At 37.8% G+C, this 24,569-nt stretch overlaps 1 protein-coding gene across 1 annotated transcript in view; it reads left to right on the top strand.

Annotated features, from left to right (window-relative positions):
* Positions 1–24,569, top strand: part of CNTN4 (contactin 4) — a 305,070-nt gene that overhangs the window by 163,512 nt on the left and 116,989 nt on the right. The window contains exons 9-10 of the mRNA XM_088023249.1: positions 1,351–1,480; positions 15,877–16,027. Coding sequence (XP_087879375.1) covers positions 1,351–1,480; positions 15,877–16,027 — 281 coding nt within the window. The remainder of the gene's footprint in view (positions 1–1,350; positions 1,481–15,876; positions 16,028–24,569) is intronic.

Here is a 24,569-nt window from a genome sequence, read left to right as displayed (position 1 = left end):
AGTCATCAAACTTAGCAGCTGAGAGAATAAGTTACCTTGGTTCTGAAAGAGCATCTAGAAGGTACTAAAAAATCTGCAATGAGAGAGGGAACATTTATATAATACAGGAATGCCCCTCTAAGGGAGCAGACCCTGACAAAGAGCTTGGAATGAAGCAAGGGGGAGGATGAGGAGTAACTTAGAATGAGGAACAATTGTGTCCAATTTAACTTTTTTTTTTTTTTGTATTTTCCTACTGAACTCAAATGTTCACTGAAATTTGACATTTTCCTCAGACCCCAAGTTGAGAGCCAGTTTTTCATACTCAGATTTCCTTCACTGCAGGCAGCCTAGTGAAAAGTGCCTGCTGTGAGCAATGGTGGGTCATCAGTGCACACAAAGCCAAAAGGGGACTGTCGCCCTGTCACATACTCCTCTCCTGTCCCTGGAAGGGCTCCTGCTGGCTCCATGATTCTCCCAATTATAAAAGCCAAACTCAAACCACTACAGTGTAGGGTAGATAACAGGCATTTCCTCCCTATTATTTAATGTGAGGGAACATGGATACCTAGATTTGATCAAGCCTAATAAAGTGCCTGCCGAGCTAAATCACAACCCTAAGGCAAATAGAAAACCAGTACGTCTTTATTTTGTTTCTTTTAAATGGCAGGTTCCTGGGGAGGAGGAGATCTTTTCTGGGATTTAGGAAAATTGATAATGCAAGTTATATATCCTCAGGCTGACAAATGAGAATGGTCTTTTGCTTAATACACTAACTTTTCTTTCTTCCAATTGGCCACCAGAAGATGGTCCTAAGCTTAAATGATGCCACTGACAGCAACAGAGTAAGGGAACCTTAAATTACTAATACCTACCCTTTTTTTAGTAAACCTCAACCAATATGAAATATTTGTTTCAGCTTCTCCAAGAAGATTATAATTCTGTTAACCTTCAAAGTGTTGCCTGCTCATAATCTGAGTGTTTTAATACCCTAAACAGTAAATTTGGTTATATTCCCCACCCCACTCTCCCAGTTTGCACAAAGCCTCAGAGTAAAAAAAAGCCTTTTAAATTTCAGGTTCATCTATTTAGAGGGGATATTAATCTGTATGGTTTCACTATTGAATCAATGAGAACTCCAGAGAGTCCTACAATTTAAATTCCATTTACCAACTGATGTACAAGGTTGTTCCATTTAGCATCTGACCTGCCACAAATTTAGTTGACAGATCAATAGATCATGTTATGTAAATTGCTTATATGATGGCTATTTTCTTCTCATTAAGCCCCTTTGATATAGCATGTAGCAAAATTGCCTTAAGGTCTCCGTTGTAGAAGGTCACTGTTTTGTGTTCCTCTTTTCTTTCACAGGATAGAATTCAAATTGAGCAAGGAACTCTCAACATAACAATAGTGAACCTTTCAGATGCTGGCATGTATCAGTGTGTGGCAGAGAATAAACACGGAGTTATCTTTTCCAGCGCAGAGCTTAGTGTTATAGGTGAGTCTTTATAGTGAAAAAAAAAAATTTAAAGTCACTAAACTAACATGTTTTGCTAAGCATGTTGTTCAATCCCACCCCTAAAAAGGGGTAAAGAAATCTTTAGACCAAAGAAACTGCTCAAGAAGAAAGTAATGCATTCTACAAGCAATACAAGGAAACCACTTTCTAAATCAGCCCCTACTGATGCTTACAGTGGGTAACACAGTTCCCTGGGCACCCATTTTTATTCCTCTGTTGACCACTCTTCTAAATTGAGCAGTTTCTGAAATGCTGTGGAGTCTTGCTATCGTGCTGATTTGGAACAACTTCAGCTTGGATGGAAGATGAGTTGACTTGATTTGGAGAGGTTCCTCTGAACATCTGGCAGAGTGCATCTTGTTCTTCTGCATCTGAACTTTCCAGAGTACACAGAAGTGGTCTGCCTCTCCAGCTTCCTCTTTCACCCTATGACCCCTTTTCCCCTGCTCTTCAGCTCTATTGACCTTTTTGTTCTGCATATTCACCATTCACCATCCTCTCTTCCTCCAGGGGCCGCTGGAACATACTGTTCCTTCTTCTTGGAATGCTTTTCCTTCCCTTCTTCATTTCATCAGCTCCTTCTCTTTCTCCATCTCCATCTCCCATTGCTGCTTCCTCAGGAAGTCACACCTGGCCCCATGCCTCGATCAACTTCACCTCTTAAAGATTTTTATATTGCCTTTTAATTATCCTTTATAACAGATGCCAGAGTTGTGTTTTACATTTGTTGATGTGATTTTTCTGTTTTTTTTTTTTTTTTCTCCCATTGCACCTTAACTTCCCATGATGTCAAGGACCATATTTGCTTTAACTCATCATTTTAGTCTCAGGACTTAATACAATAGTGAAACATGGAATATGCACTCAATGAATATTGAATGAGTGTAGGAATGAGTGAATGTGTTAAGTGATGGAAGAATTAAGAGACTGTTTTTAAAAACAAATTATTTGCAGCACCTAGGTGGGTCAGTGGGTTAAGCGTCGAACTCTTGATTTCAGCTTAGGTCGTGATCTTGGAGTCATGGGATGGAGCCCCAAGTCTGGCTCTGTGTTCAGCAGGGAGTCTCCTTGAGATTCTCTCGCTCTCCCTCTGCCCCTCTCCCCACTCTTGCACTCTCTGTCTCTCTAAAAAAAATAAATATTTTTTTAAAAAATAAGAAACAAATTATGAGTTAAGCAAATAAATAATTGAAAGTATAATTTAAGTGAATTGGGAAACCTATGGTCATTTAAAGAAAAGAAAAAAACGTCTAGGCTATCAATTTGCTTGTGTCATATAAAAAAATCTTCACTCTGAATTCAGAATTTACCTAAAGTACCTAAGCAGTAGTTCTTAGGGAGAGTATAATAAAAAGATTATGAATAAGAGAAAAGCAGCGCACAAAGGGAGCTGATTCCATAAATCCAATGATTTTCCCAGTTTAGAGTCTTGACTTTTTTCTTCTGCAAGGCACTTTTTGATGCCTAGCATGTAGAGCTTGATGAATGTACTTCTTCCCTGTGCAAATTAAAAAAGGAAGGGGAAGCTTCTATGACTGTTCTTCTCACCAAGTTCTTTAGCTTGAACCAACATCCCAAAAAAGACAAGACTATGTGAGAGTTCATGGCCCTACAGCCTATTTCAAAGAGGCAGAAGAACATTCTGTGCTCCTAGAATAATCATCACCCTGGCTTGGCCCTACTGTAAGCATGACCTTTTTGAAAGCCTAAGCACATACCTCTCACACTGTAAGTGTTGGGAACAATAATTCCAACTTTCTCTGGGACAAGTACAATGGTTTCACCCTGTCCAGGTTGGATCGGATTATTGCTTATTGTAACTGACTCTTTTGGAGCACAATTCAGCTTGGTAGATTACTTAAGATTTTCTGCAAAAAGAAGTGTGTTCTCTATTAAACAGTATCGTCAACTAGTTATAAGAAGAGCAAAAACTGAGGTTGAATAGCCTACTGAATGAATCACATTGTCCTAAAACCCTCTAGGTGGGTTCTTGCCAATTTACAGCTCTGGGAACCCCATTATAATTTTAAAAAGATTCTTAAAAAAAAAAGAAAAGAAAAGAAAAAAAGATTCAGTAGGTCCCTTTGTTAAAATAAGAAAATTTGATAATAACAAATGACTGTAAATCATGGATATGATTATGGGGTAATGAGACAGAATATCTAAAGTCCTAAAAGCAGAGCTAGAAATGAGAAAGACTATCAAATGATTTTTATCTAGGGCATCTACCCACAGCTGAAAATAACAGTGTATATGAGATGTGTGTAGATGTGTGTATGTACCCTTACTTGCTGATAAAATGTAACAGCATAAAACAACTCCTCCCACCCTTCCGAGAAAGGGACGCTTTTCCAGACCCTGTCCCCTCCCCCTACCTGGGGTTCAAGACCTGTGAGTTGAGAATCATTGCTCCATCTTTTACGGAGTTTTATTTCAAATCATTTCCAACTGGAACTAATTCCAAATGAATTCTTGATCTGAGTCCTTTCTTAAGTGCCCTGAGGTCAGCAAGCCAGAGCAATGAAGATAAGAGGAAAATGCCTGAGAAATTATTTAACCATTCTGATTTCAAACATGTTGAATATGAGAACAATATGACATGTCAGTAAATGATACAGGACAAACAGTGGTAAAAATAGTAAGGCTTCCAGGAATTCAGGAAAGAGAGTTTGGCTAATGGACTGGGCTGGTCAGCTGAGCCTTGAACAGTGATTTATATTTGGACAGACAGAAAAAAGGACCAGAAATATTCCAGATCAGAGTGAAATGGCCTAACAAAGGCTCAAAGTCATAAAACATTTGGACAGTTTCTTGCACATAGAGAATCCTGAATGTTTTAAAATTTTTAATTGAAATATATAAAGTATATGGGCAAAGTTTAAAATAGATTGGAAAAAATTAATCGAGAACCAATTTTAGAGAATCTTAAATAACAGGCTTAGAAATTCCTCCTTTAATGTCCCATTTTACTTCCAAAAAAATCATATTAATATACTCTAAGTGAATTGAAGGACAGTTAAGTGTTGAACGAGTAAATCCCTGGAGTTCATTTTAAGTGAATGACGGAGAAGACATTTCACTATTTAAAAATACACATAAATTAATATTGGTTCACTTGGGTAAGCTATGATTGTATTCTGCAAGTCACTTTGTTTCTTGAAGAATAGTAATAGTTTGACTCTTTGGGGTCAAATAATTGATTTGTTTTTACCTTTCTTAGAATCATGGTGAATTTGAATTGAATAAAGAAACACAATGAAAACAATATACTTTATTATCAGGAAGGAAAAAATAATGTTGCTTCCAACTATTGATCAACTACCAGGATCCCCCAGTGCTAGAGAGGAGATTCCCTTTCATGCTAGGTAATAACCCAAGAGTCATGAATAAAAGATGGTTAGGAAGCACATATTTAAGAGGCTTTTCCCTTGGTCTTGTTTTATGTGTTCTGAGTATTTAATGTGTATGTAACATATCTATATTTAATGGATTGAAACTGCTAAATAATTAACATGGGTGATGGGTGATTTACTCACTGGATGGGAGAATAACATAGACTTTTACCTTGAGGTCAGTCTATTAGACTAGGCCTGGTTTTGAGTATATCAAATAGAAATGTCCTTGTTTGTGACTGACCTATCACCACTGATAGCTTAGTGTTCCTCAAGGCATCTGTTCCCATACTTTTTCTCCTGTATTAACCTATGTTGTGGAAGAGGTTGAGTGTGTGATGTACTCCTATGGACATCCCTAGGGTGCTGTACAATTCCCTGGGTGATACCATCATTCCATCCTTCTTTCCCACTCATGAAGATGTGTTGGATTTAGGGTGAATAAAGTCTGATAATCGTGGGGAACTTGGATCCTCTAAAAAACCTAACTTTTAAAAAAACTAAGTTAAGTATCTTGTTGGTAAATATTTAAATTTTCTACTGCAACCTTTCTACTCATGTTTAGTATTGGTGTCCACTTAGATGATCATATTGATGATGGGGACTGCTGGTTGAATCACCAACCTTGAGGTTTTCTGTGATGCTCCAGTTAGAATGCTTATGCTGTATATGTAATCATGGGGTAAGGACAGAGCACAACTAAGGTCCCAAAACCAGAAGCAGGGATTGAGGTACCTCTGAGCCACTACAGGAGTGTTCTCTAGGGAAAAGCCTGTAAAAGAAAGCAAGATAGGGAAGGGGTGGGTGGGGAGTGGACCAAGGTCATGGTCTAGCCTATATCTCATCCTAGAGAGGAATATCTGGATCATAAACTGCATCCCAGGGTTGTTCCCACCTGAAGCAAGGAGCATAGCCTTTTCTATAGTCTCTGTTTATCAGTCCATCATTGGGCTGCCCCTTAGGTGGTAGTGGCAGTGGCAATAGGGGTTGGGGTGGTGATGCAAAACCTCCCAATTTCCCAGGGAAGGGGGCAGCTGGAGGCAGTAAGCAGCCAACACTCAGAGCAGGTAGGGCCAGAAAAAAATCTTTGTGAGGGTGCCAACAGCATTCTCTACAGAGGACAAGTAATTGTACCAGACCAAGCAAGGTACTTTGTTATTTTGTCCAATTTACCTGGATCATAATGGGGAGTGTGACTAGTTTACTACAGTATCTTTGATTTTGAAATGGGATGAACTATCTTGAAGAGCAAGTAGGTCTTTTGACTATGACCTGACTTTACCAGGACTGTATAATGGAACAGAAATAGTTTCTGCCCTGAGGAGTTTCTGTCTGATGCTCCAAATTGTGAGGATTCCCCTGGCCTGTGTGGTAGAGGACATCTGACCCTGGAAGGACGCTCAAATACCATTAAGGAGCTGATGGTCCAATTAAAGTGAGGTGCAGGCTTGAGCAATTATTTGGTTAATTTGGCATTTATCCAGATGATTGGCTCTCAAATGAGGAAAACATTAAGGCTAAGCTAAAAGTTATTTCACAGGGGTTTTCACAAGTGCTCATCTGCATCTGAGTCTGATTTCTCAGCTGCCTCGTTGAGCCAGATTACAAAATAATCAACCGTGCTAAGTGTGATCAGCATCCAGTGAGAAGACAAGAGCCTTTCTTACCCAAATGTAGTCATCTAGGCAGGAGCTTTACTAAAACTGACCTGAAACAGGAAAGCTGTGTGCTTGGATCTCAAATTACAATCTGGTATTTTTAACAAATCACTAAGCCTTTCTTTATTGGTAAAATGCTATTTTTCAGCTTTCTGCCAAAACTAAGAGGTCCCATGTGAAAGCTTTTTTAAAGCCTAGAAGTATTTGTAGCTGTATCAGAAGTGTTTTGTTGTTGTTAACTAGTATCCATGCCAAAATCTAGTAGGCCTCCATATTACCGGCAAACCCCATTTCTGTGATTCTCAAATTTTCCTGATGACGATCATCTGGGGAGGTTTTTAATATCCTGATGCTCTACCATCCTCCATATCAACTAATTCAATCTCTGGACATGGGACCCAAGTGTGAGTCCAGTGAACAGCAGTTTGGAAACTACTGCTCTAATTGATCAGATCAGAAGGCCATTACTTTTTCAAAGGTATTCTCAGACTTTGCTATGCACCAGAATCACCTGAAGGACTTGTTCAAACACAGATTGCTGAGTCCTACCCCCAGAATTTCTGGTATAGTAGCTGGGGTGGGGCCTGGGAAGCTGCATTTCAAACAAGTTCCTGGGTAATGCTGATGCTGCTGGTCTATGATCATACTTTTGAGAACCACTATCCTAAAACAGGAAATTTATCCCAGTGAGTGTGTCTGTGTGTGTTAAAGCTGAATACAATCTACCTAGCAAATCTTCTAATTTGGATCAAGCCTATGAATCTGAAGTCCTCCTGGAGAAGAGAAATATCAGGCATGGCATCAGACATCCCCCCCATGGCTGAAGGCCCCATTTCACCAAGATGGTGAGTAGGATTAGACATACAGAGAGACTTCACAGACTGCCATGTGAAGACTGGGCTAAGATGTTAGTTGGCATGACTCTAGTGGCTTAAAGCCAACTGAAGGGAGGGGAACCTAGCTGTCTCAGTCAGTAGAACATGTGACTCTTGATCTCAGGGTTGTAAGTTCAGGCCCTATGTTGGGCATAGAGTTTAGTTTAAAAAGCCAACTGAAGGGAGACTTTGAAATCTGAGGGGTAAATACTATGACAATTCATTATTATGAGTTCACCCAAGAAAATGTCTTCACTGAGCTGGAATTTAAAATCTAACTCAGGAATGCAGCCCAAGGTATAACTGAGCAGTGATATCATATATTATCCTAATACTAAAATCTCTCAGTCTTCTGTAAAACTGCTGTGAAGCATTATTCATTCACAAGTCCACAGTTCTTTGTTTTTTGGGTTTTTTTTTTAGGGGGCAGAGAGGAGGGTCAGAGGGAGAGAGAGAATCTTATGCAGGCTCCACACAGTGTGGAGCCTGATGTGAGGCCTGAGATCATGACCTGAGCTGAAATCAAGAGCTGGTTGAGGCACACCTGGGTGGCTCAGTCAGTCAAGCATCTGCCTTCAGCTCAGGTCATGATCCCAGGGTTCTGGGATTGAGTCCCACATTGAGTCCTGCATCAGGCTCCCTGCTCAGCAAGGAGTCTGCTTCTCTCTCTCCCTTTCCCACTGCCCCTTCTGCCACTTGTACGCTCGCTCAGGCTCTCTCCCTCTCTCTCTCTCTCAAATAAATTTAAAAAATCTTAAAAAAAAAAAAAGGAGTTGGTCTCTTAACCTACTGAGCCACCCAGGCACCCCCAGAAGTCCACAGTTCTTTACCTAAATAGATATCCAATAAATTCTCTTACATTGTAGAACCAGGAAGAAAGTTTAAATCTTTTAGCAAAATTACATGTTTCCTTTTACCCACCAGTGAGAAATTATACTCTTCTTCTTCCTTCTGCCTACCATATTGACATGTCTGCTTTGGCTTCCAAAAGTTCACTCTATTGTACCAAGTCTAGTAAGATTGTTTCTTACCCTTCGGTATTTGACTTTAGCCATATTCTAAATGCATTTGTTACTTTTTATCTTTTACCATTATCTACACAAGTCTTTCTGAATTAGTGAATCGTGGCGCAGTTGGTTAAGCGACTGCCTTCGGCTCAGGTCATGATCCTGGAGTCCCTGGATCGAGTCCCGCATCAGGCTCCCTGCTCAGCAGAGAATCTGCTTCTCCCTCTGACCCTCCCCCCTCTCATGTACTCTCTCTCTCTCTCTCTCATTCTCTCTGTCTCAAATAAATAAATAAATAAAATCTTTAAAAAAATAATAAATAAATAAATAAATAAATAAATAAATGAAATAAAGTAATTTTTCCCTTCTACCACCTTCTAGCAACAAATAGATTCTATTTTGGTAGTTCAGAACATATTAGAATTAGTGTTCAAGAGGATTTAACAGTGATTTTCAAACTTTTATGCATGCATAAATTACTTAGGGACCTTGTTAAATTTAGATTCTGATTTCAAGTCCTGGATAGAGCCTGAAATTCTGCATTTCTAACAAGTTCCCAGGTGATCACCAATGCTTCTGCCTTGGGGATCACATTTTCAGTGGCAAAAATTAAAAAAATTGTAAATTCTCAGGTCCCTCCCCTGGTGGGATGTATATATACACTTAATAAGCTCATCTAGGTGATTCCTACAATCAGTTCACTTTAGGTGCCACAGGTCTGGAATCTGCTTTGTAAATCCCTTTGGTACCCAATCTTAAGCTATCAGAGCAGAGTAGCTTTCTAACTTACAAAAGCCAGTGGGAGTTGGAAAGCAGAATAATGACTAGGCTGTTCTCTCTTTATCACCACTGTACATACAGTTAATCCATGTTTCCATTATTGAACCCAGTATTGACAGAAGCTCTGTCAATCATGTGAGACAATTTCTACCAGAAATAAAACATTGGCACAAGCAACATTCCAGCTTTTTTTTTTTCAACATCAGCAGACAGTGGTTCTTCTAGGTTCCTGAAGGAATTAATTTTATACCTCATATAAGGTAGGTTGCTTTTAATGAAGCCTTTTGAATGTGGTTGAAAGTGAGCATAGCACAGAGGCAAAATCTGTGTTCTCTTTCCATGCTAAAACCCCTTCAGTAAGGAGTTTTGGAGGGAACATGATAAGCAAGAAATCAGTCACTGCTGGATAACATAAACATTGCTTATCCACACTGAAGGTTTATCTTGAGCCTGCATGTCTAGGGCAGGGCATGTATGACTGAAGCTCTTAAGACTACTGTGATACCTTGACTCACAGAGTCTTAGGGAACAAAATAAAACAATCAAAGGAAATGCAAGGGTGTCAAAATTCTTATCTTCCCAGCCCTGGGTTGGTTGTTTGAGAGTGCCTGGGTAGGAAAGAGGACACCATGGTACTGCTTCATAAAAAGACTCAAAACTGGAGAAAGCTGAATTCCCAGGGCCTACTTGACCTGTTACTGTCCCTTAAGAGTGTGTTTGGGGGAAGTGGGGAAAGGAAGTTATTTCTTGGAGCTACCTCCTACTTACAGTAGCTGAGTGTTGTATCCTTCTCAGCTCAGTATTCATTGACTTCTTGTTGGTAACTTGAAATTGGCTATGATGGAAATATTTACACCATAGAAATTGGGAAGCACTAAAAGTTAAGTTCTTTGGTGTTTTGTTTTGAGAGTCATTTCTTAATCTGCCATCACACCAGATGGTTTCAGAGTAGTTTAAGAGTATAAACAGCCCAGATTATTTTTCTTGGGTAATTCTACTTCATTATACTAAGGCCCAACTCCAGAAAGAATGGAGTATCCTGTTATACAGGCCAGGAAGTCCAAGAAGCCATCTGCAACCCCACTTGGAGGGAAGAAAGGGATGTGGCATCCAGGCGAAGAGAATTTCCTATTTTAAAATGAATTCTGAGTTCTCTTCTACAACATATGTTTATTCAACAAATACTGATTAAACATCTACTTTGTGCCAAACACTGGGCTCGGTAAGGGATATACAGATCCATAATACATAGCTTCTGCCTTCAAGGCACTGATGATATAATGATCGCTAATAACAAATGCTACCATGTCTTAACCACTGAAATTCTAGGATTCTCTCTACCACATTCTAATGACTCTCTTTTGTTCATTCAACAAACATTTCTATCTCTTAAAGTTACAATCATATAAGGCATTAAAATACTATACACTACTTGTCTAACCAAAGACATGGATCTGTATGAGGGTTTAAGACATTGTGCCAAATGTAATAAAATCTTACTAATTTGAACTGATATAAGGAGGTCAAAGTGATTACAGATATTCAAAAATGCATACTATCTTAAATAGGGTAGCTCAAAGGTGGTTAACAAGGGTTTAGCTGCTGAAGCTCTTAAAACATGTAAGAATGATTGTTAGTCAACATGTTAATTACTAGATAAGATATAATGTTTTAAAATGGCTTTAAAATGTTTTTCTTGGAATAAGAAAAAAATTTGCCACCCAAGTCTCCACAATTAATTTTTGGCTTTTCAAACCTTTTATAAAAAGAAAAAGGCTAAGCCTGATCGTACTTGTTGGCAGAGAAAGTGTTAAGAGATCTTGAAATGGTTCCTGTGCTCAGAAGTATTTGTCAGTTACTATAGTGCCTGAAATGCCAACATTAAGGAACTATTTTCGTCTATATCTGAATGGATGAGATACCACTACTCTGCAAAAAAAAAAAAAAAAAGAACTAATTGTTGACACGCAAAACTCGGATGGATCTCAAGAGCATTAAGCTGAGTAAAAAAAAAATCTCAAAAGGTCACATACTATGCAATTCTGTATATAAAATATTCTCCCCAAATGACAAAACTATAGAGATGGAGAATAGATTAGTGGTTTCTAGGCATTAGGGAGAATTTGGCAGGAGGGAGCTGGATGTGGCTTTAAAAGGGTTGCAAAAGAGAAATCTTTGTGATGATGGAATACTTCCGTTCTTGATTTCAGCAGTAGTTATTCAAGTCTGCATATGTGATAAAATCATAGAACTAAAGACGCACATTGTACCAATGATCACTTTCCTTATTTTGATATTGTATCATGCTCAGGGAGGGTATAATCACTGGGAGAAACTAAGTGAAATATACAGGACCTCTCTATCTTTGTAACCGTACATCTATAATTCTTTCAAAATAAAAAAAATTGTTTAAACCAAGATGAATTTATTTGGCTCTAAAAAGTGCTCTTATATTTCAGCATAAACTCCCCTCATAATGGTGGTGGTGGTGGTAGAGATAGCAGAGAGGAGGAGTAGGTATGAAGCAAATATTGGGCTAAGTACTTAATAGACAATACATGTATTATTTCATCTGTTCTTCGAAACAACCTTGTGACTATAAATATGATTACTTTTGTTTTACAATAACCTTCCCAAAGGAGCGGGAACTATCATGGTAGAACGAGACCCGGGTAAGCAGGGCATTCAATGAATTCAACCACAACAAGCAGGGCACAGGTATGAGGAACTTAGAAGGGACACATTGTGCTGGTAGTAGAATAGAAAAATCTTACTTCAGAGTTTTGTTGTGAATATCATCCCTGGTTAGAGAGGGCTGATTTTGCATCCACCATTCTGAAATGATGGACCTAGAAAGAAGATTCCCACTGCAACCAGCCTTCTAGTTATCTACCCAGCAAGCCAGAAGAACCTTGGGGTTTTAAACTCAGATACCAGCATTATCTCTGCAGTGGTGAAAACATGTGAATGAACGCATTAACCCTAGGTTTATTTTTATAGAATGATGAGCTAATAGTTAAAGATAATAGATAAAGTTTAAAATAATCTGGAATGGGGCACCTGGGTGGCTCGGTTGGTTAAGCGACTGCCTTCAGCTCAGGTCATGATCCTGGAGTCCTGGGATCGAGTCCCACATCGGGCTCCCTGCTCGGCAGGGAGTCTGCTTCTCCCTCTGACCCTCTTCCCTCTCGTGCTCTCTATCTCTCATTCTCTCTCTCTCAAATAAATAAATAAAATATTAAAAAAATAAATAAATAAAATAAAATAATCTGGACTTCTGAACTTCTAAAAGGGCCAAACTGAATAGTCTCCATCCACTGGCAATATTGCCAGTGATGTTTCACCAAGTGCAATCGAACTGCATGCAGAATTATCCTTTCCTCTTCAATAATAAAAATCACACTCGTGCATTTCCCAAATGTGACTCCCTCTGCACATCTAGTCAAGGAGTTATCATCCTTGCTCTCTCTCTTGAGAAATGACACTAAGTCACAAAATTTTTGTTTTCAAGGGTTCTGTTAGCCACTTTAAATACCCTTGACATGTGACCACGAGTCATTTAATTCAGTAAAACCAAACAGTTGAGAATTACAGAGAGAGCTTCTTTTAGCCGGATGCTTCTCATAGATCATGTAATGTTAATGGATTAAAGATCATTGATATGTAATAAAAAGTTGCATTTTCCAAATGGAAGAGGTCTTATAACATGACTCATTCTAACATTGAGAGAGCAGTGCCCTCTAGTAGTTGATGTAAGAAATATTATCTTCTAAGTGCATTAGATTTAGCAAATGAGGACCCCCAGTATCTGAGCGACTCTCAGACTCAAGTGGGTAATTTGACAATTGGTTTTACCTTTTCTGAGCTATTAAGAACCTACTGAAGTTTCACCCTCAATGTGTACTAAATTTTTAAGTGCCAGCAAAGGTTGGGTTCTAATAGTGCTCTCCTGGGGACCTTACCAGTAACTTTTAAAACCTAATTTCGCTGTGAATGTCAAATTTAACAGGCTCCTTTCACTTAAATACAGGGTACAGACCAGAAAAAACTCCATTCCATACACTTAAGGGCATCTTAGGTACAACAGATGGTCACAAAATGGCAGAATGTTAAGAAAACCATTAATGGGTCAAGTATTCACAAACTGATGAAGGTTTGAAAATTTTGTCCTAGAAAGCACTGCAGCTTAATGTGGAAGCTGATAGATTTGCAGGGTTAAATAACAAAAGAAGTAAATTCAGTAAATTAAATAAAGAAAGGGAAAAGATTTGAATTTATAATTCCATTTTTTTAGTGAAAGATATTCAAAATCACTCTTATTGCTAGGATATCCACAAGATAATATGCACACAAACAGTATAGTAAAAATGCTTCTGAAACTGGAAGGTATGTTTTCTGTCTTCTGTGTGGCTGATATCATGCTATTTCAAATCTCGTAAAAGCAATATATAGTTTTTTGACAAATACACCCATGTGTTGTGCACAGTTTGATTTATGTAAACTCATTTCAAATGCAATTGCCGAATTCCTCCTGAACAGATGAAAAATGTCTGCCTAAAGTGATAAAAATGTGTGTGTAGAAAGATACAGTTTTAAGAAGGGATTTTTATATGATACAGATTTGTAACTCTTTCACAAAATACTCTTTCAAAAACTTATAGAAATTTGATTTTTTTACATTAATGTGTCAATTTTCAGGTGTTTACCTAAGATGAGAATGAGTCTGTTGTGCTACAGAAACCTTTCTGTTTTGCACATTAACATGTATAGGAGTGGTCAATGGGGGAATAACACGAGTAGAACATAGATGTTGGCTTTGTTCATGTATTTCACACATGGCAGCAATCACAGAGCCCACTAACTCAGATCACCACAGTATCTGAGGCAAAACTATGTTGCCACCATTCCCCTCACCTACATTCTTCCTCTTGGCTTAGTCTGACCATGTAACATGACAGTACTGATAGCATGGTTCTCTTGAGTCTTTCTGCAGATTTTATTTTGTTTCAAAGTCTTCCCTGTTTTACTTGTTTGCTTGAGTTTAGCAGTCTCAACTCGTCCTTATCTTTAGTCTAGCTGTCTTCACATGCACACGTCCTGTATTTTTTGTAGTATTTATTAGGAATTTCACTTGTCTTTTTAATCATGCTAATATATTTATTCAAGGGGTGATCGGGTGTTTTGTTTTGTTTTTTTAGTGTGGTGTTACATAAATATTGAGTAGGTCTGTCCTGACCCTATCTTTCTCATAATCCTATAATTTTTATTACGTGATTTTGCAGATCATACTAGGAATACATTTATTTCATTACAGCAGAAACATCTGTAACAACTTGCATGTTACTTATTAATTGCACTTATCATTATAGAATTATGCTCTGAACTGTAGACTCCCCTCACGAATCCAAGGCACACGGATCAAGATATCAATTGCCTACTAAACTACTTAATTTCATATTCGCATAGTAAAACCAGTTCCAGTCATACATTGCATCACCCCTTTAAAAAGTAACCTTCCCACTTTTATTTCTTTCTAAACAATTACTGAAAATATTTCCACAACAAAAGCACTTAATAAAAATTAAACCTGCTTTCACTGAAGCTTATTTTTCTTTCTTTTTTTTTTATCCCCAGTACCTGGTTTGGTGACAATTAAGAAATTGACTCCCATTCTGCCTACCCACATACATACACACTCACTTTCTGTCCTCCTTTAAGTAATTTGTGGTATTTGAATTTCACATTCATCGTGATCTAAAATCTTAAATTCTATTAGGTCAAACTGGGAGTCAGGGATTTTAAATATAGTGGAATTGAGATTCTAAGAGATGAATCCCTACTCAAAAGAGATCCTAGATCACATTAATTTAATTAACTCAGAAGAAAATGAAGATTTTTTTTAGAAAGGCGTCTTTTAAATTCCTTCCAAGAGGGTACATATATGTATCTGTTGTTTCAGGAAAGCAATAATTCTTTAACATTATTTTCATATAACCGCCTGAGTTATAAAATGAATTTTAGAACACTCATAGTGAGCATGGAATTGAGTTTTTTAAGAGCAAGCCCCAGTTCATCCTGCATGAGCCAAGCACTGCATTAGGCAACAGTAATAGAAAGCTGAACAAAGCCCTTGTTTTTAAGGAGAAGCTCAGAGGGTGATGATATAGACATTTCAGCATGTTCTGTCATGGAGACATGCACAGAGTGCTAAGGGACAGAGCAGAGACAGAAACTGTTATCAAAGAGGAAATGCTTTAACCTACATAATCAGAAAAATGCCTTGTGGATTTTCTTGTTTGTCTTTTCTTATGCTTCCCTGAAATTTTAAAATTTTTATTCATTTGAATGTGAAATAATTTTTAATAGTCCCTCAGTAGAGTGATGGAATGTTCTATACCTTGATCTTCATAGTATGGTATGTCCAATTCATCAGCTGTACACTTGAAACTGGTGCATTTTACCACATATAAATTATACCTCAATTTTTAATAAACACATCAAAACATACAGTGCTACCCTTTTTACTTTAGAAAAAATTTAATTTCTTCCCTTTGATGCCCAAGGCAACAATAAATACACTGTGGAAAGAAAGAGGCTAAAGCATGATCTAGTGGGGGGTTTTTCTTCCATAATAATTATTTTATTTTCTGTATTCTCTTGCAGCTGTGGGTCCGGATTTTTCGAGAACCCTCTTAAAAAGAGTAACTCTTGTCAAAGTGGGAGGTGAAGTTGTCATTGAGTGTAAGCCAAAAGCTTCTCCTAAACCTGTCTACATCTGGAAGAAAGGAAGGGACATATTAAGAGAAAATGAAAGGTACTATCTTGAGATATTTTTAATAGTTGATTAATCTATAATAATTTGTTTGTCTGTTATTAATAGTTCTAGAGGGAGGAATTTACTATCTGCTGTTGGTGGACTACATGTTAATCAAAGACCTGAAGTTTTAGAAGGGGGTGGTAAATTAGCTGGTCTCTATAATCCTTCTTGTTATTAAGATTCTCCAAAACCCTCCCTGCAGAGAAAGATTGCATGATCCAGTTGACTGTCAGAGCTGCTCAAAGGTGAGCAGCTAGAAAAATTCCTTAATTTTAGCCTAAAATTTATTTGCCGATTCACCCACTTTTCTCTGCACTACTTCTTTTTGCTTAAACAAAGAAATCCAGTGTGTCTTTGCTATGACAACTTCTCAAATATTTGGCATTGGCTATTATGTCTCAATAGTTTCTCCTTTTTTTTGAGGCTAAGTAGTGCTAATTCCAAAACTCATTCTGCATATAACATAGTTTTGATTATTTTAGTGACATCCTTTTGAAACAACAGTTTTTTTCTTTCCGACATATAAACTCTTTACTTGTTTATTTCCTTTTATATGTGAATTACATTTAGAATGCATGCTTTTTATGCAGTATAAATATATATGTGGGTTGTTTGGGGTTTTAGGTCAAATTGCACCAAATGGCAGGTATCTATAAGACCTTTTCCTGGCTGTCACCCCTATAAAATATCCCCCATCCCAATCTGTTGGAAAATGGTAATTATGCGCGAGTCTATGTCACAGCATTTACTAACTGTATACATAATGATTTTAATTGATGCTAAAGGTCAAGTACTCAAAGATACAATGTGGAAGCCTGTAAAAATGTATCCGTATCTACCCTTTACACCTGTACACCTTTGGATTTGCATATGTAAATTAGATCCTTGCACTGATGATGTTGTCTTTATTAATGATTTTTGTAAACAAACTTGATACGGTTTATAGATGGTGTATTTATACACATATTAAATTCATAATATATATCCCTTCCTGATTTCTGTTATATTAAGGAAGCAGTATATTTCACGGAATATTGGAATGGTGTTCAAATTTGGAGCCATACTTGGAGCTTGAGACCACAGGTTCTTATTTTGTAGCCTTAGGGTTTATTTCCTATTTTACCTCAGTGTTTCCCAGAAGGTGGTATGTAAGATTACTTTTAATAGTTATGTATTTACTTTGTTTATTAAAACACAATTGAAATATAACTAGTATGTACCACATGTAATGCTTAGACTAATGGTACACTGTAAATTTTTAATTTAACAATGATATAACAAAAAAGTACTTTAAAATTATATAGGTAATAGACATGTCAAAATCCATGAATGAATGAAGTTGGAGTAACATTACTGTAACGAACAACCTGCAGTGATTTAAAACAAGTCTATTTGTAATTCACACTGCATGGCCCTCAGGGGTCTCTGGGTGGCTTTGCTACCCTCAACAGCCAAGACTGGTAGAGTAGCACCATCCAGAACATCAGGATTGCAGGAGCAAAAGAGAGTGGCCAAACATGCCACTTAAAGCTTTTGCCCAGAAATGAAACATTTCATTTTCACTCATGTTTCACTGGCCAAAACAAGTCACATGGCTCTTTAAAAGTTCACTCCAGCAAGGAAATATGATCTTAGTATGTGTCTAGAAAAAAAGAAAAAAAAAGAAAAAAGATAACCTAATATTTTGAACAGTATTAATGACTGCTTACCACTGCTATAGCTTAACCATTGTTACAGACTGATTAAATTACCTTCGGGAAAGTGGTATATCAATATCAAGAACTCTATGTAGTAAGTGAATTTCATTGATCGTTTCTACCACTTGACTTACCACAAAACTTGTCTCTCTCCAGTTTTCATTCTTTCTCCTACTGATTTGATTAATAGGGTTCACATATTGCTTCAGCGTTTATATGGCACTGACGATGTATTTAAACTGAGAAAACTCCCATCATTATCCTGGCCTTGCTATTTATCATGTCCACCACCAGAGTCACCAGGCATGACCCAAACTATCAGTATTAGCTCTTCCTTCTCCACATGGGTGCTGTGTTCTCGCAGCTCTGCTCCTTCTTTCTACCTCACTCAGATTGTATTAAGACTGATCTGGATAATTTAAATGAGTCCCAAAGCTGGCCAGGTGTAATATAAAGGGGAATGATGGTGTACCTCGTCCAAGAGAGACACCTGCCACTCAATTCTAGCATTATTGCTGCCATGTCCATATGGTGCCTCCTATCTTTTCATTCTTCAAGAGAAGCTAGAAATCTGGGCTTTTATTTGAACTCTCTTAATTTTTAAATGTCAGCAACTCATTTTTTGTTTAATTCTAATGTTATTACAACATGGGTCATACACCCATAGACCAAGTTTACTCTGTGAGTCACTGGATTTTAATTTCTGAGAAAGATATAAACTCAGTTGTACATATCATAATTTCTGAAAAGTGTGAAAAATAGGAAAGATTTTAATATTTTCTCACTGGCAGAGAAGAAATTTTGCCATTTTTCTCCTTTTTTTTTTTCTAGTAAAGGAGAAAGACAATTAAGTGGATAAGTGAGCAAAACAATTCATGAGTGAAAAATTTTAGAACTCCTATTTTAGGAAAAGACTGACATTTTTAGACCAACACAAAAGGCAAACCTCTTTGTGCCCAGTGCTGAGTTATAGTTTCTAATATACTGACTTATTAGCCCTAATTATTTTTTGAGATGTGGAATCTTAAGAATCAAAGGGCAAACCTTTAACCTTTGAATAAAAAGTTATTAATATCTTAATACTGGTATAAACAGTGTTTTGATGAAACAAAACTTTATGATCAAACACCCCTTTTAAGTAATGTTCTTCCTAGAGTCTATGTTTTGACCTACTTTGCCAAACATGACTTAGTACATGATCTTTAATTTCTTTTTTAACTAAACACCTGCCTACAAACCAATTTACAATAAAAGTATATGAAGCAAGTTTTTATCTTATTTAATCATATGGTGATATTGTAGTTATCCAGGTGGATATAGACTGAGAAAGACTGGTTTAATGTTAACATGTAAACTATTTAAAAATATGTTTGTACATACTTATTTTGGTTTGTCATGCCTTTAGAAATTTAAAGCATATTCAGGTAGCCTTCTCTATACAAAGCATCTAAATGAAAGATTTAATTTTTGACTTTTATAGCTTTGAAATTGTGTACATAAAACATTTGTTTTTCTCTTGTGCACATTTCCAGCTACCAGAGTGTAGGCAATATCAGATATTTAAAACAGGTATGACCTGTCACAAAGCCCAAGTCCTTGAGTTGTCAGGAAACACCTATTGTCACCATCAAAGCAGCAAAATTATGTGGATTAAGTGAGCAATTAAGGGTACTAACTGAATAAGAATGATAATTTTGTTTACTTTTAGTTTCTAGATGGAAGACATTTGGAGCAGATGAGATTGAAGTTGATCTATTAGAAACAAAACATCAAAGTACAAAAGTAGCAGAACCATTGATAAAACCTAGGATCCTAGAATTGTAAGGAGTCTAAAACCATGTTTCAACTAGGATGGGCTCTTTTGGTGTTAAGTGACAGAAACCTAACTCAAGACTGGCTTCAGTACTTTGGCTCGCATGTTTGAGAAGGGCAGGGATGGACTGACTGAAGGTGTGGCAAGGCTCAGGAGCTCACGCAGTGGCATCAGGACTCTGTTGCACTCTGTCTCTCACCAGCCCTGCCTTCTATGTTGACTCCATCTTCTGATGGGCTCTCCTTTCCTGGCGCTAGGATGGCTATTGGCAGGCCCAAGCTGCCTTCTTTTCTAGCTTCTCATAACAATTCCAGCATAGATTTTCCAATAATTGAATAAGCCTGCATTGGTCAGTGTTCTCCCCTGAACCAAATATGTTGTGATGCCCTGTGTAGGAGAACATAAGTCACCGATCCTCAGAGGGCACATGGGGAAGCTCTACTTCAAACCACATAGACTGAGAAGGGTTTCCCCAAAGAAATTTAAGGCCTTACTACCAGAACAAGAGTAAATGAATGCTTGACAGACAACAATGCCGGATTCCTACTGTCGTCCCGGAGCCCAAGCCCACCTTCCATTCCAGGACAGGAGTTCCCAACAATGGCTAGACCCTTATCCTTCCCTGGCTACATCTAATGTTGGAGACCTAACTGTTAGAAGATTTTTTTTTCTTCATAACCTATATCCTTGTAACTTTCAGTCATTGTGTTTTGTTTCACTTTCTGAAGTTATGCTGACAAATCTGATTTTTCTCCACCCCCCCAACCCTTCCCTTTATATAGACTGGCAGCCTGTGGTCATGCCCTCTTTCAGTTCTTTTCCAAGCCTCAATGTCCCTGATATTGTTCATACGACATTATTTTCACATCCTCTCACTACCCTGATCATTTATTTGTCTTTCTAAAAGTATGCCACCTAGAATTAAAAGTGGTATTAATAAAGGGAACAAATAGCTTTATATTATCTCTGTAGCAAAGTATGATAATTACTGTTATATGATTCATGTCTCTAAACAGGAAAAATTATCTTCGGTGAGCTTAGATTAGTAAGACAGGCAAGTGTATATAATACATCATAGAAAGACCACTCACTCCCAAAAGTTATTTTTAAAAATTATCTTAGTGCTTCAAAGAGTAAGTCTAGTTAACTGGAAAATTCACTTAGAGGAAATAATTTTACTTCTCACTGAAGCTGAAGAAATGAGTGAAATGTTACTCCAGTTAACATTGTGTAAATAAAGACTTTTTAGTCTTACTCATGCTTGAGATTTTTTCTCCCCCCTTTTAGACATTAGGCTAATAGATTATGTCAAGCTAATTGACAATCACCAATATAGATATGCCACTGAATGTGGCTGGAAAGAATCTCAAACTTACAGCTTGCATGTCACAGGCATGGTTTCAGAACAGCGGCCTGACTCATCTGGCAAACTAGCCAACTCCAATTTTGTTCAATGAATGAAGAATGCATCAGATACTTGCTATATGCTAGGCCCTCTGCTTGGTGCTAGGGATAGAGAGAAAGAGGAGACATAAACCCAGCCCTCAAGATGCTCATAGACTAGTGCAGGGGCCCGGTAGCAAAATAACAATATGTTTTTCAGTAATCCTAGGGCATATGTCATAAAGGTGATATACTGAGAAGGAAAACTGAAAAAATGTAGGCCAACAGTAGATTGTGGAGGCCTTGAATTTTATGTCTGCAGAGTTTAGACTTTAACTAGAAGACCCTGGAGAGAACTGAAGGATTTTTTGCAAGGAGTGCACCATCGTACAAGTACTATGAAGGGATTGCTCTGCCTGCAACTTGGAAAAGAATCAGAGTGGAGAGAGATTGGAGAAGCAGAGAGACCAACTGCAGGCAATAGTCTGGGATGGAAATGAAAAGAATGATGATTTCAGTCTCTTGAGAGTAAAGGAAGGAAGACCAATGGGCTTTTAGAGTGTAAAATTTAAAAAAACTTAATGACGTAGTAAGTAGAGAGATTGTATAAAGAAAGGGGGGCGGGTAAAAATGACTCCTAGGATTCTAACGTGAGCAGCTGTGCCCAGTAGTGCCAATTGCCACAGTAGTGACTACAGAGAGAGCAAGTTTGAGAGGAGAAAATAAAGAGATTAATATTAACATGTTGAATTTGAAGTGCCTGCAAGTGGAGGTGTCACATTCAAATAGGAATTCCCATTTAAGTATCACCTACTCAGCAAAGATTTTTCCCACTAACCTGTCTAAAATTGTCAAATTCCCATCCTCTTTACCTGCTTTATATTCTCCATAGTTCTTATCACCATCTAACATACTACATATTCATGAATTCCCCACCCTCCACCCAATCAGAATGTAAATTCCACAAGAACAAAAATTTGTGCAGGTGCGCACATACGTGTGTGTGTGTGTGTGTGTATGCTTGCACATGTGTATTTTTGTTGCATTTGACTTAAACAATACAGTATCTTACAGGCCTGGAGATCAAAAGCCTGAAATGGGTCTCATTAGGCTAAAATCATGTGTTCCTTCTGGAGACTCTAGATAGGAATCTATTTCCAGCTTTCCGGAGGCAACCTATGTCTCTCGGCTCATGGCACCCTTCCTCCATCCTCAAAGCCAACAAAGATGAATCAAGTTGAGCCTTCCCACATCACATAACTCTGACCTCCTCTTGGGCCTCTCTCTTCTTCCTGTGGTGACTTTGGGCCCTTTGAGTATATTTTGTTCCCTTCTATAATAGTAACATCTAGGACAATGCCCAGTATAGAGTAAGTGCTCAGTAAATGCGTCCAATAGGAAGTTGAAATATAGGTCTGAGTTCAGGAGAACAATGAGACCTAGATATCGCCAGTAGATAGGAAGTCATGGAGTTGGTAAATTCACCCAGACAGAGTTTTGTCAAATAAGAGCATCTGTGAATCAGGCAACCACATACACAGAATGGTGGAAGCAGAGCCTGATGGAAGGATTAAGAAAGCAGACCCAAAGGCGAGAAAAACAAATAGGGGCATGTAACAAACAGAAACCAAGGGAACAGAAAGGTTCAAGAAGGAACATGCATTTTGTGCCTTCAAGATATCCAACCAAATAACAGCTCGGAGATGACCAGTGGGTTTAGGAGCTTTGACATCACCTTGGACAGAACACTTTCAGGCCACTGTGGACCACTTTTGAAGACAGTATAAACACCTATATTCTTAGGCATTTCTTCACAGACTGTAATATATGTTTAGGTTTGCCTGATCCCCACAGTCTAATCAGAGCAAGTCTAGCATTCCATGAGAATATTCAACCCAAATAGGAATAAAATTCATATTCATGTTTCTTGCCTAGAGACACTGAAGTCTGCCTCTGAGGTGAAATTAGATCATGGCCCTAATATGCCTCTTCTCCCAAAGGCCTTTGGAAGAGTTGAAATTCATATAATACATGGAGGCAAATCCCAGCACAGGGCTACAAAACTCCATGCTGTATATAAAGTGTGAAAGCCTGGTCTGAAGACTCTGGCAGTCCGGGATGCAGAGCAAATGTGATGGCAGGTATTTGCCCAAAAGGCCGATCGAATCCTAGTGTGGAAAGGAGAGTTTATTGCTTCAGGCATTCCGTTTCTCTTCTGGAAGCACAGTGTCTATATATGTGCTTTTAATGAGAAACCTGCACTCAGGATATCTCTTACAGTTGCTGCAGAGCTATATAGCTCTGATGTTAGGAATTCTGCCCTGGGGAACAATTATGTTATTGCAATAATTAGAGGCAGTTCATCTCCATAATAATGGAAATCCTGCCTTGGAGGCAAAACAACATCAAAGCAACATGAGCATCATTGCTCTAGATAGAAACTGTTCCCTTGCTTATTGGTAGTACTATATCATTTTAATTTTGCATGTGCAGTTATGGAAATAGAGCTTATTCTGCTCTCCAAATTCAGACCTAGAACTTTCCTCTAGGAAAGGGACTACTACTAAGTGTTTGATTCATGTGGTCATGGTATTGGTTATGCCTCAAGACATGCTTAGAAGAGAACTGAATTTTTATGTGGAAGTATCTGAAATAAGGTCCCCAACGTAAAGGCAACACTTGATAAAAAAAAGGTTTTTTTCCAGGTGTCTCTCACATTAATCCTCTTTTTGGTAGTCAATCCTCTGTCCCTGTACTCATTTCTATCCTTATTATCTCTTGTATGGACTTTGCAACTATTAAACTAACCCCTTAACTGGTTTATTTGGAATCAGCCCTCACTCATATCTTCCACAAGATGCGACTTCCTGTATCACATCTCTGATAAATTCAATCCAATAAACATTCATCACACAGTTCCTCTGTACAAGACATATTTGAGATTATGAACATAACCAAATTTAAATTTGGGTTCTACAGGTGTCATAAAAAAAGGGATGCAATTTCTACAGTGGTTTAAAGGATAGAGACCTTTCATCTTATTACAGTTATAAATTTTATTTTTGAACAGTATATAAGATATCATTCTATAGTCTTCAACACACATACACATATAGGTAGTTTTATGTATATGCATAGGAAAAAGCCTGGAAGGAATTTTACCAAAATGTCAGCAGTGGTTTCCCTGGGTGTTGAGACTATGGACTTTCTTCCTTCTTTAATCTTCCCTCCTTCCTTTTTTTCTTTTTTCTTTTAAAGTTATAAATTTTATATTTATGAGTATGATTGTTTCATTAATGTTCATTTCCCATAATAGGCTGAAGGGGCTATGAGGAAAGGTGTGTTTGAGCACATGTGTGTTTGAGTACCCCCAGCTTCTGATAGTATACCTAAAATACTCTAAATACTCAATGTTTATGTATAAACCATCCAAAATCATCCAGTGTTTGGGGGAGACTGGTGGAGAAGGTGGTGGTGGAATATTTAAGTGGAAGGAGCAGCAAGAATGAAACATATCCAAAGGAAAATAGAGATGAATGAGCAGAGGGAGAGAAGGCTGGAAATTTTCTTGGAATCAGGCTTCAAAATGTATTGCATGGCAATCTGAGGAGTTTGCACTTCATTGAGGAGCACACAGAGTTAGGGA

This window comes from Eumetopias jubatus, unplaced genomic scaffold (genome assembly GCF_037043125.1).
Source record: "Eumetopias jubatus isolate StellerSeaLion01/CBP00866 unplaced genomic scaffold, mEumJub1_p1.0 scaffold_1, whole genome shotgun sequence".
In the NCBI taxonomy this organism is placed as follows: domain Eukaryota; kingdom Metazoa; phylum Chordata; class Mammalia; order Carnivora; family Otariidae; genus Eumetopias; species Eumetopias jubatus.
This window is presented reverse-complemented; position numbering and strand designations above follow the sequence as displayed.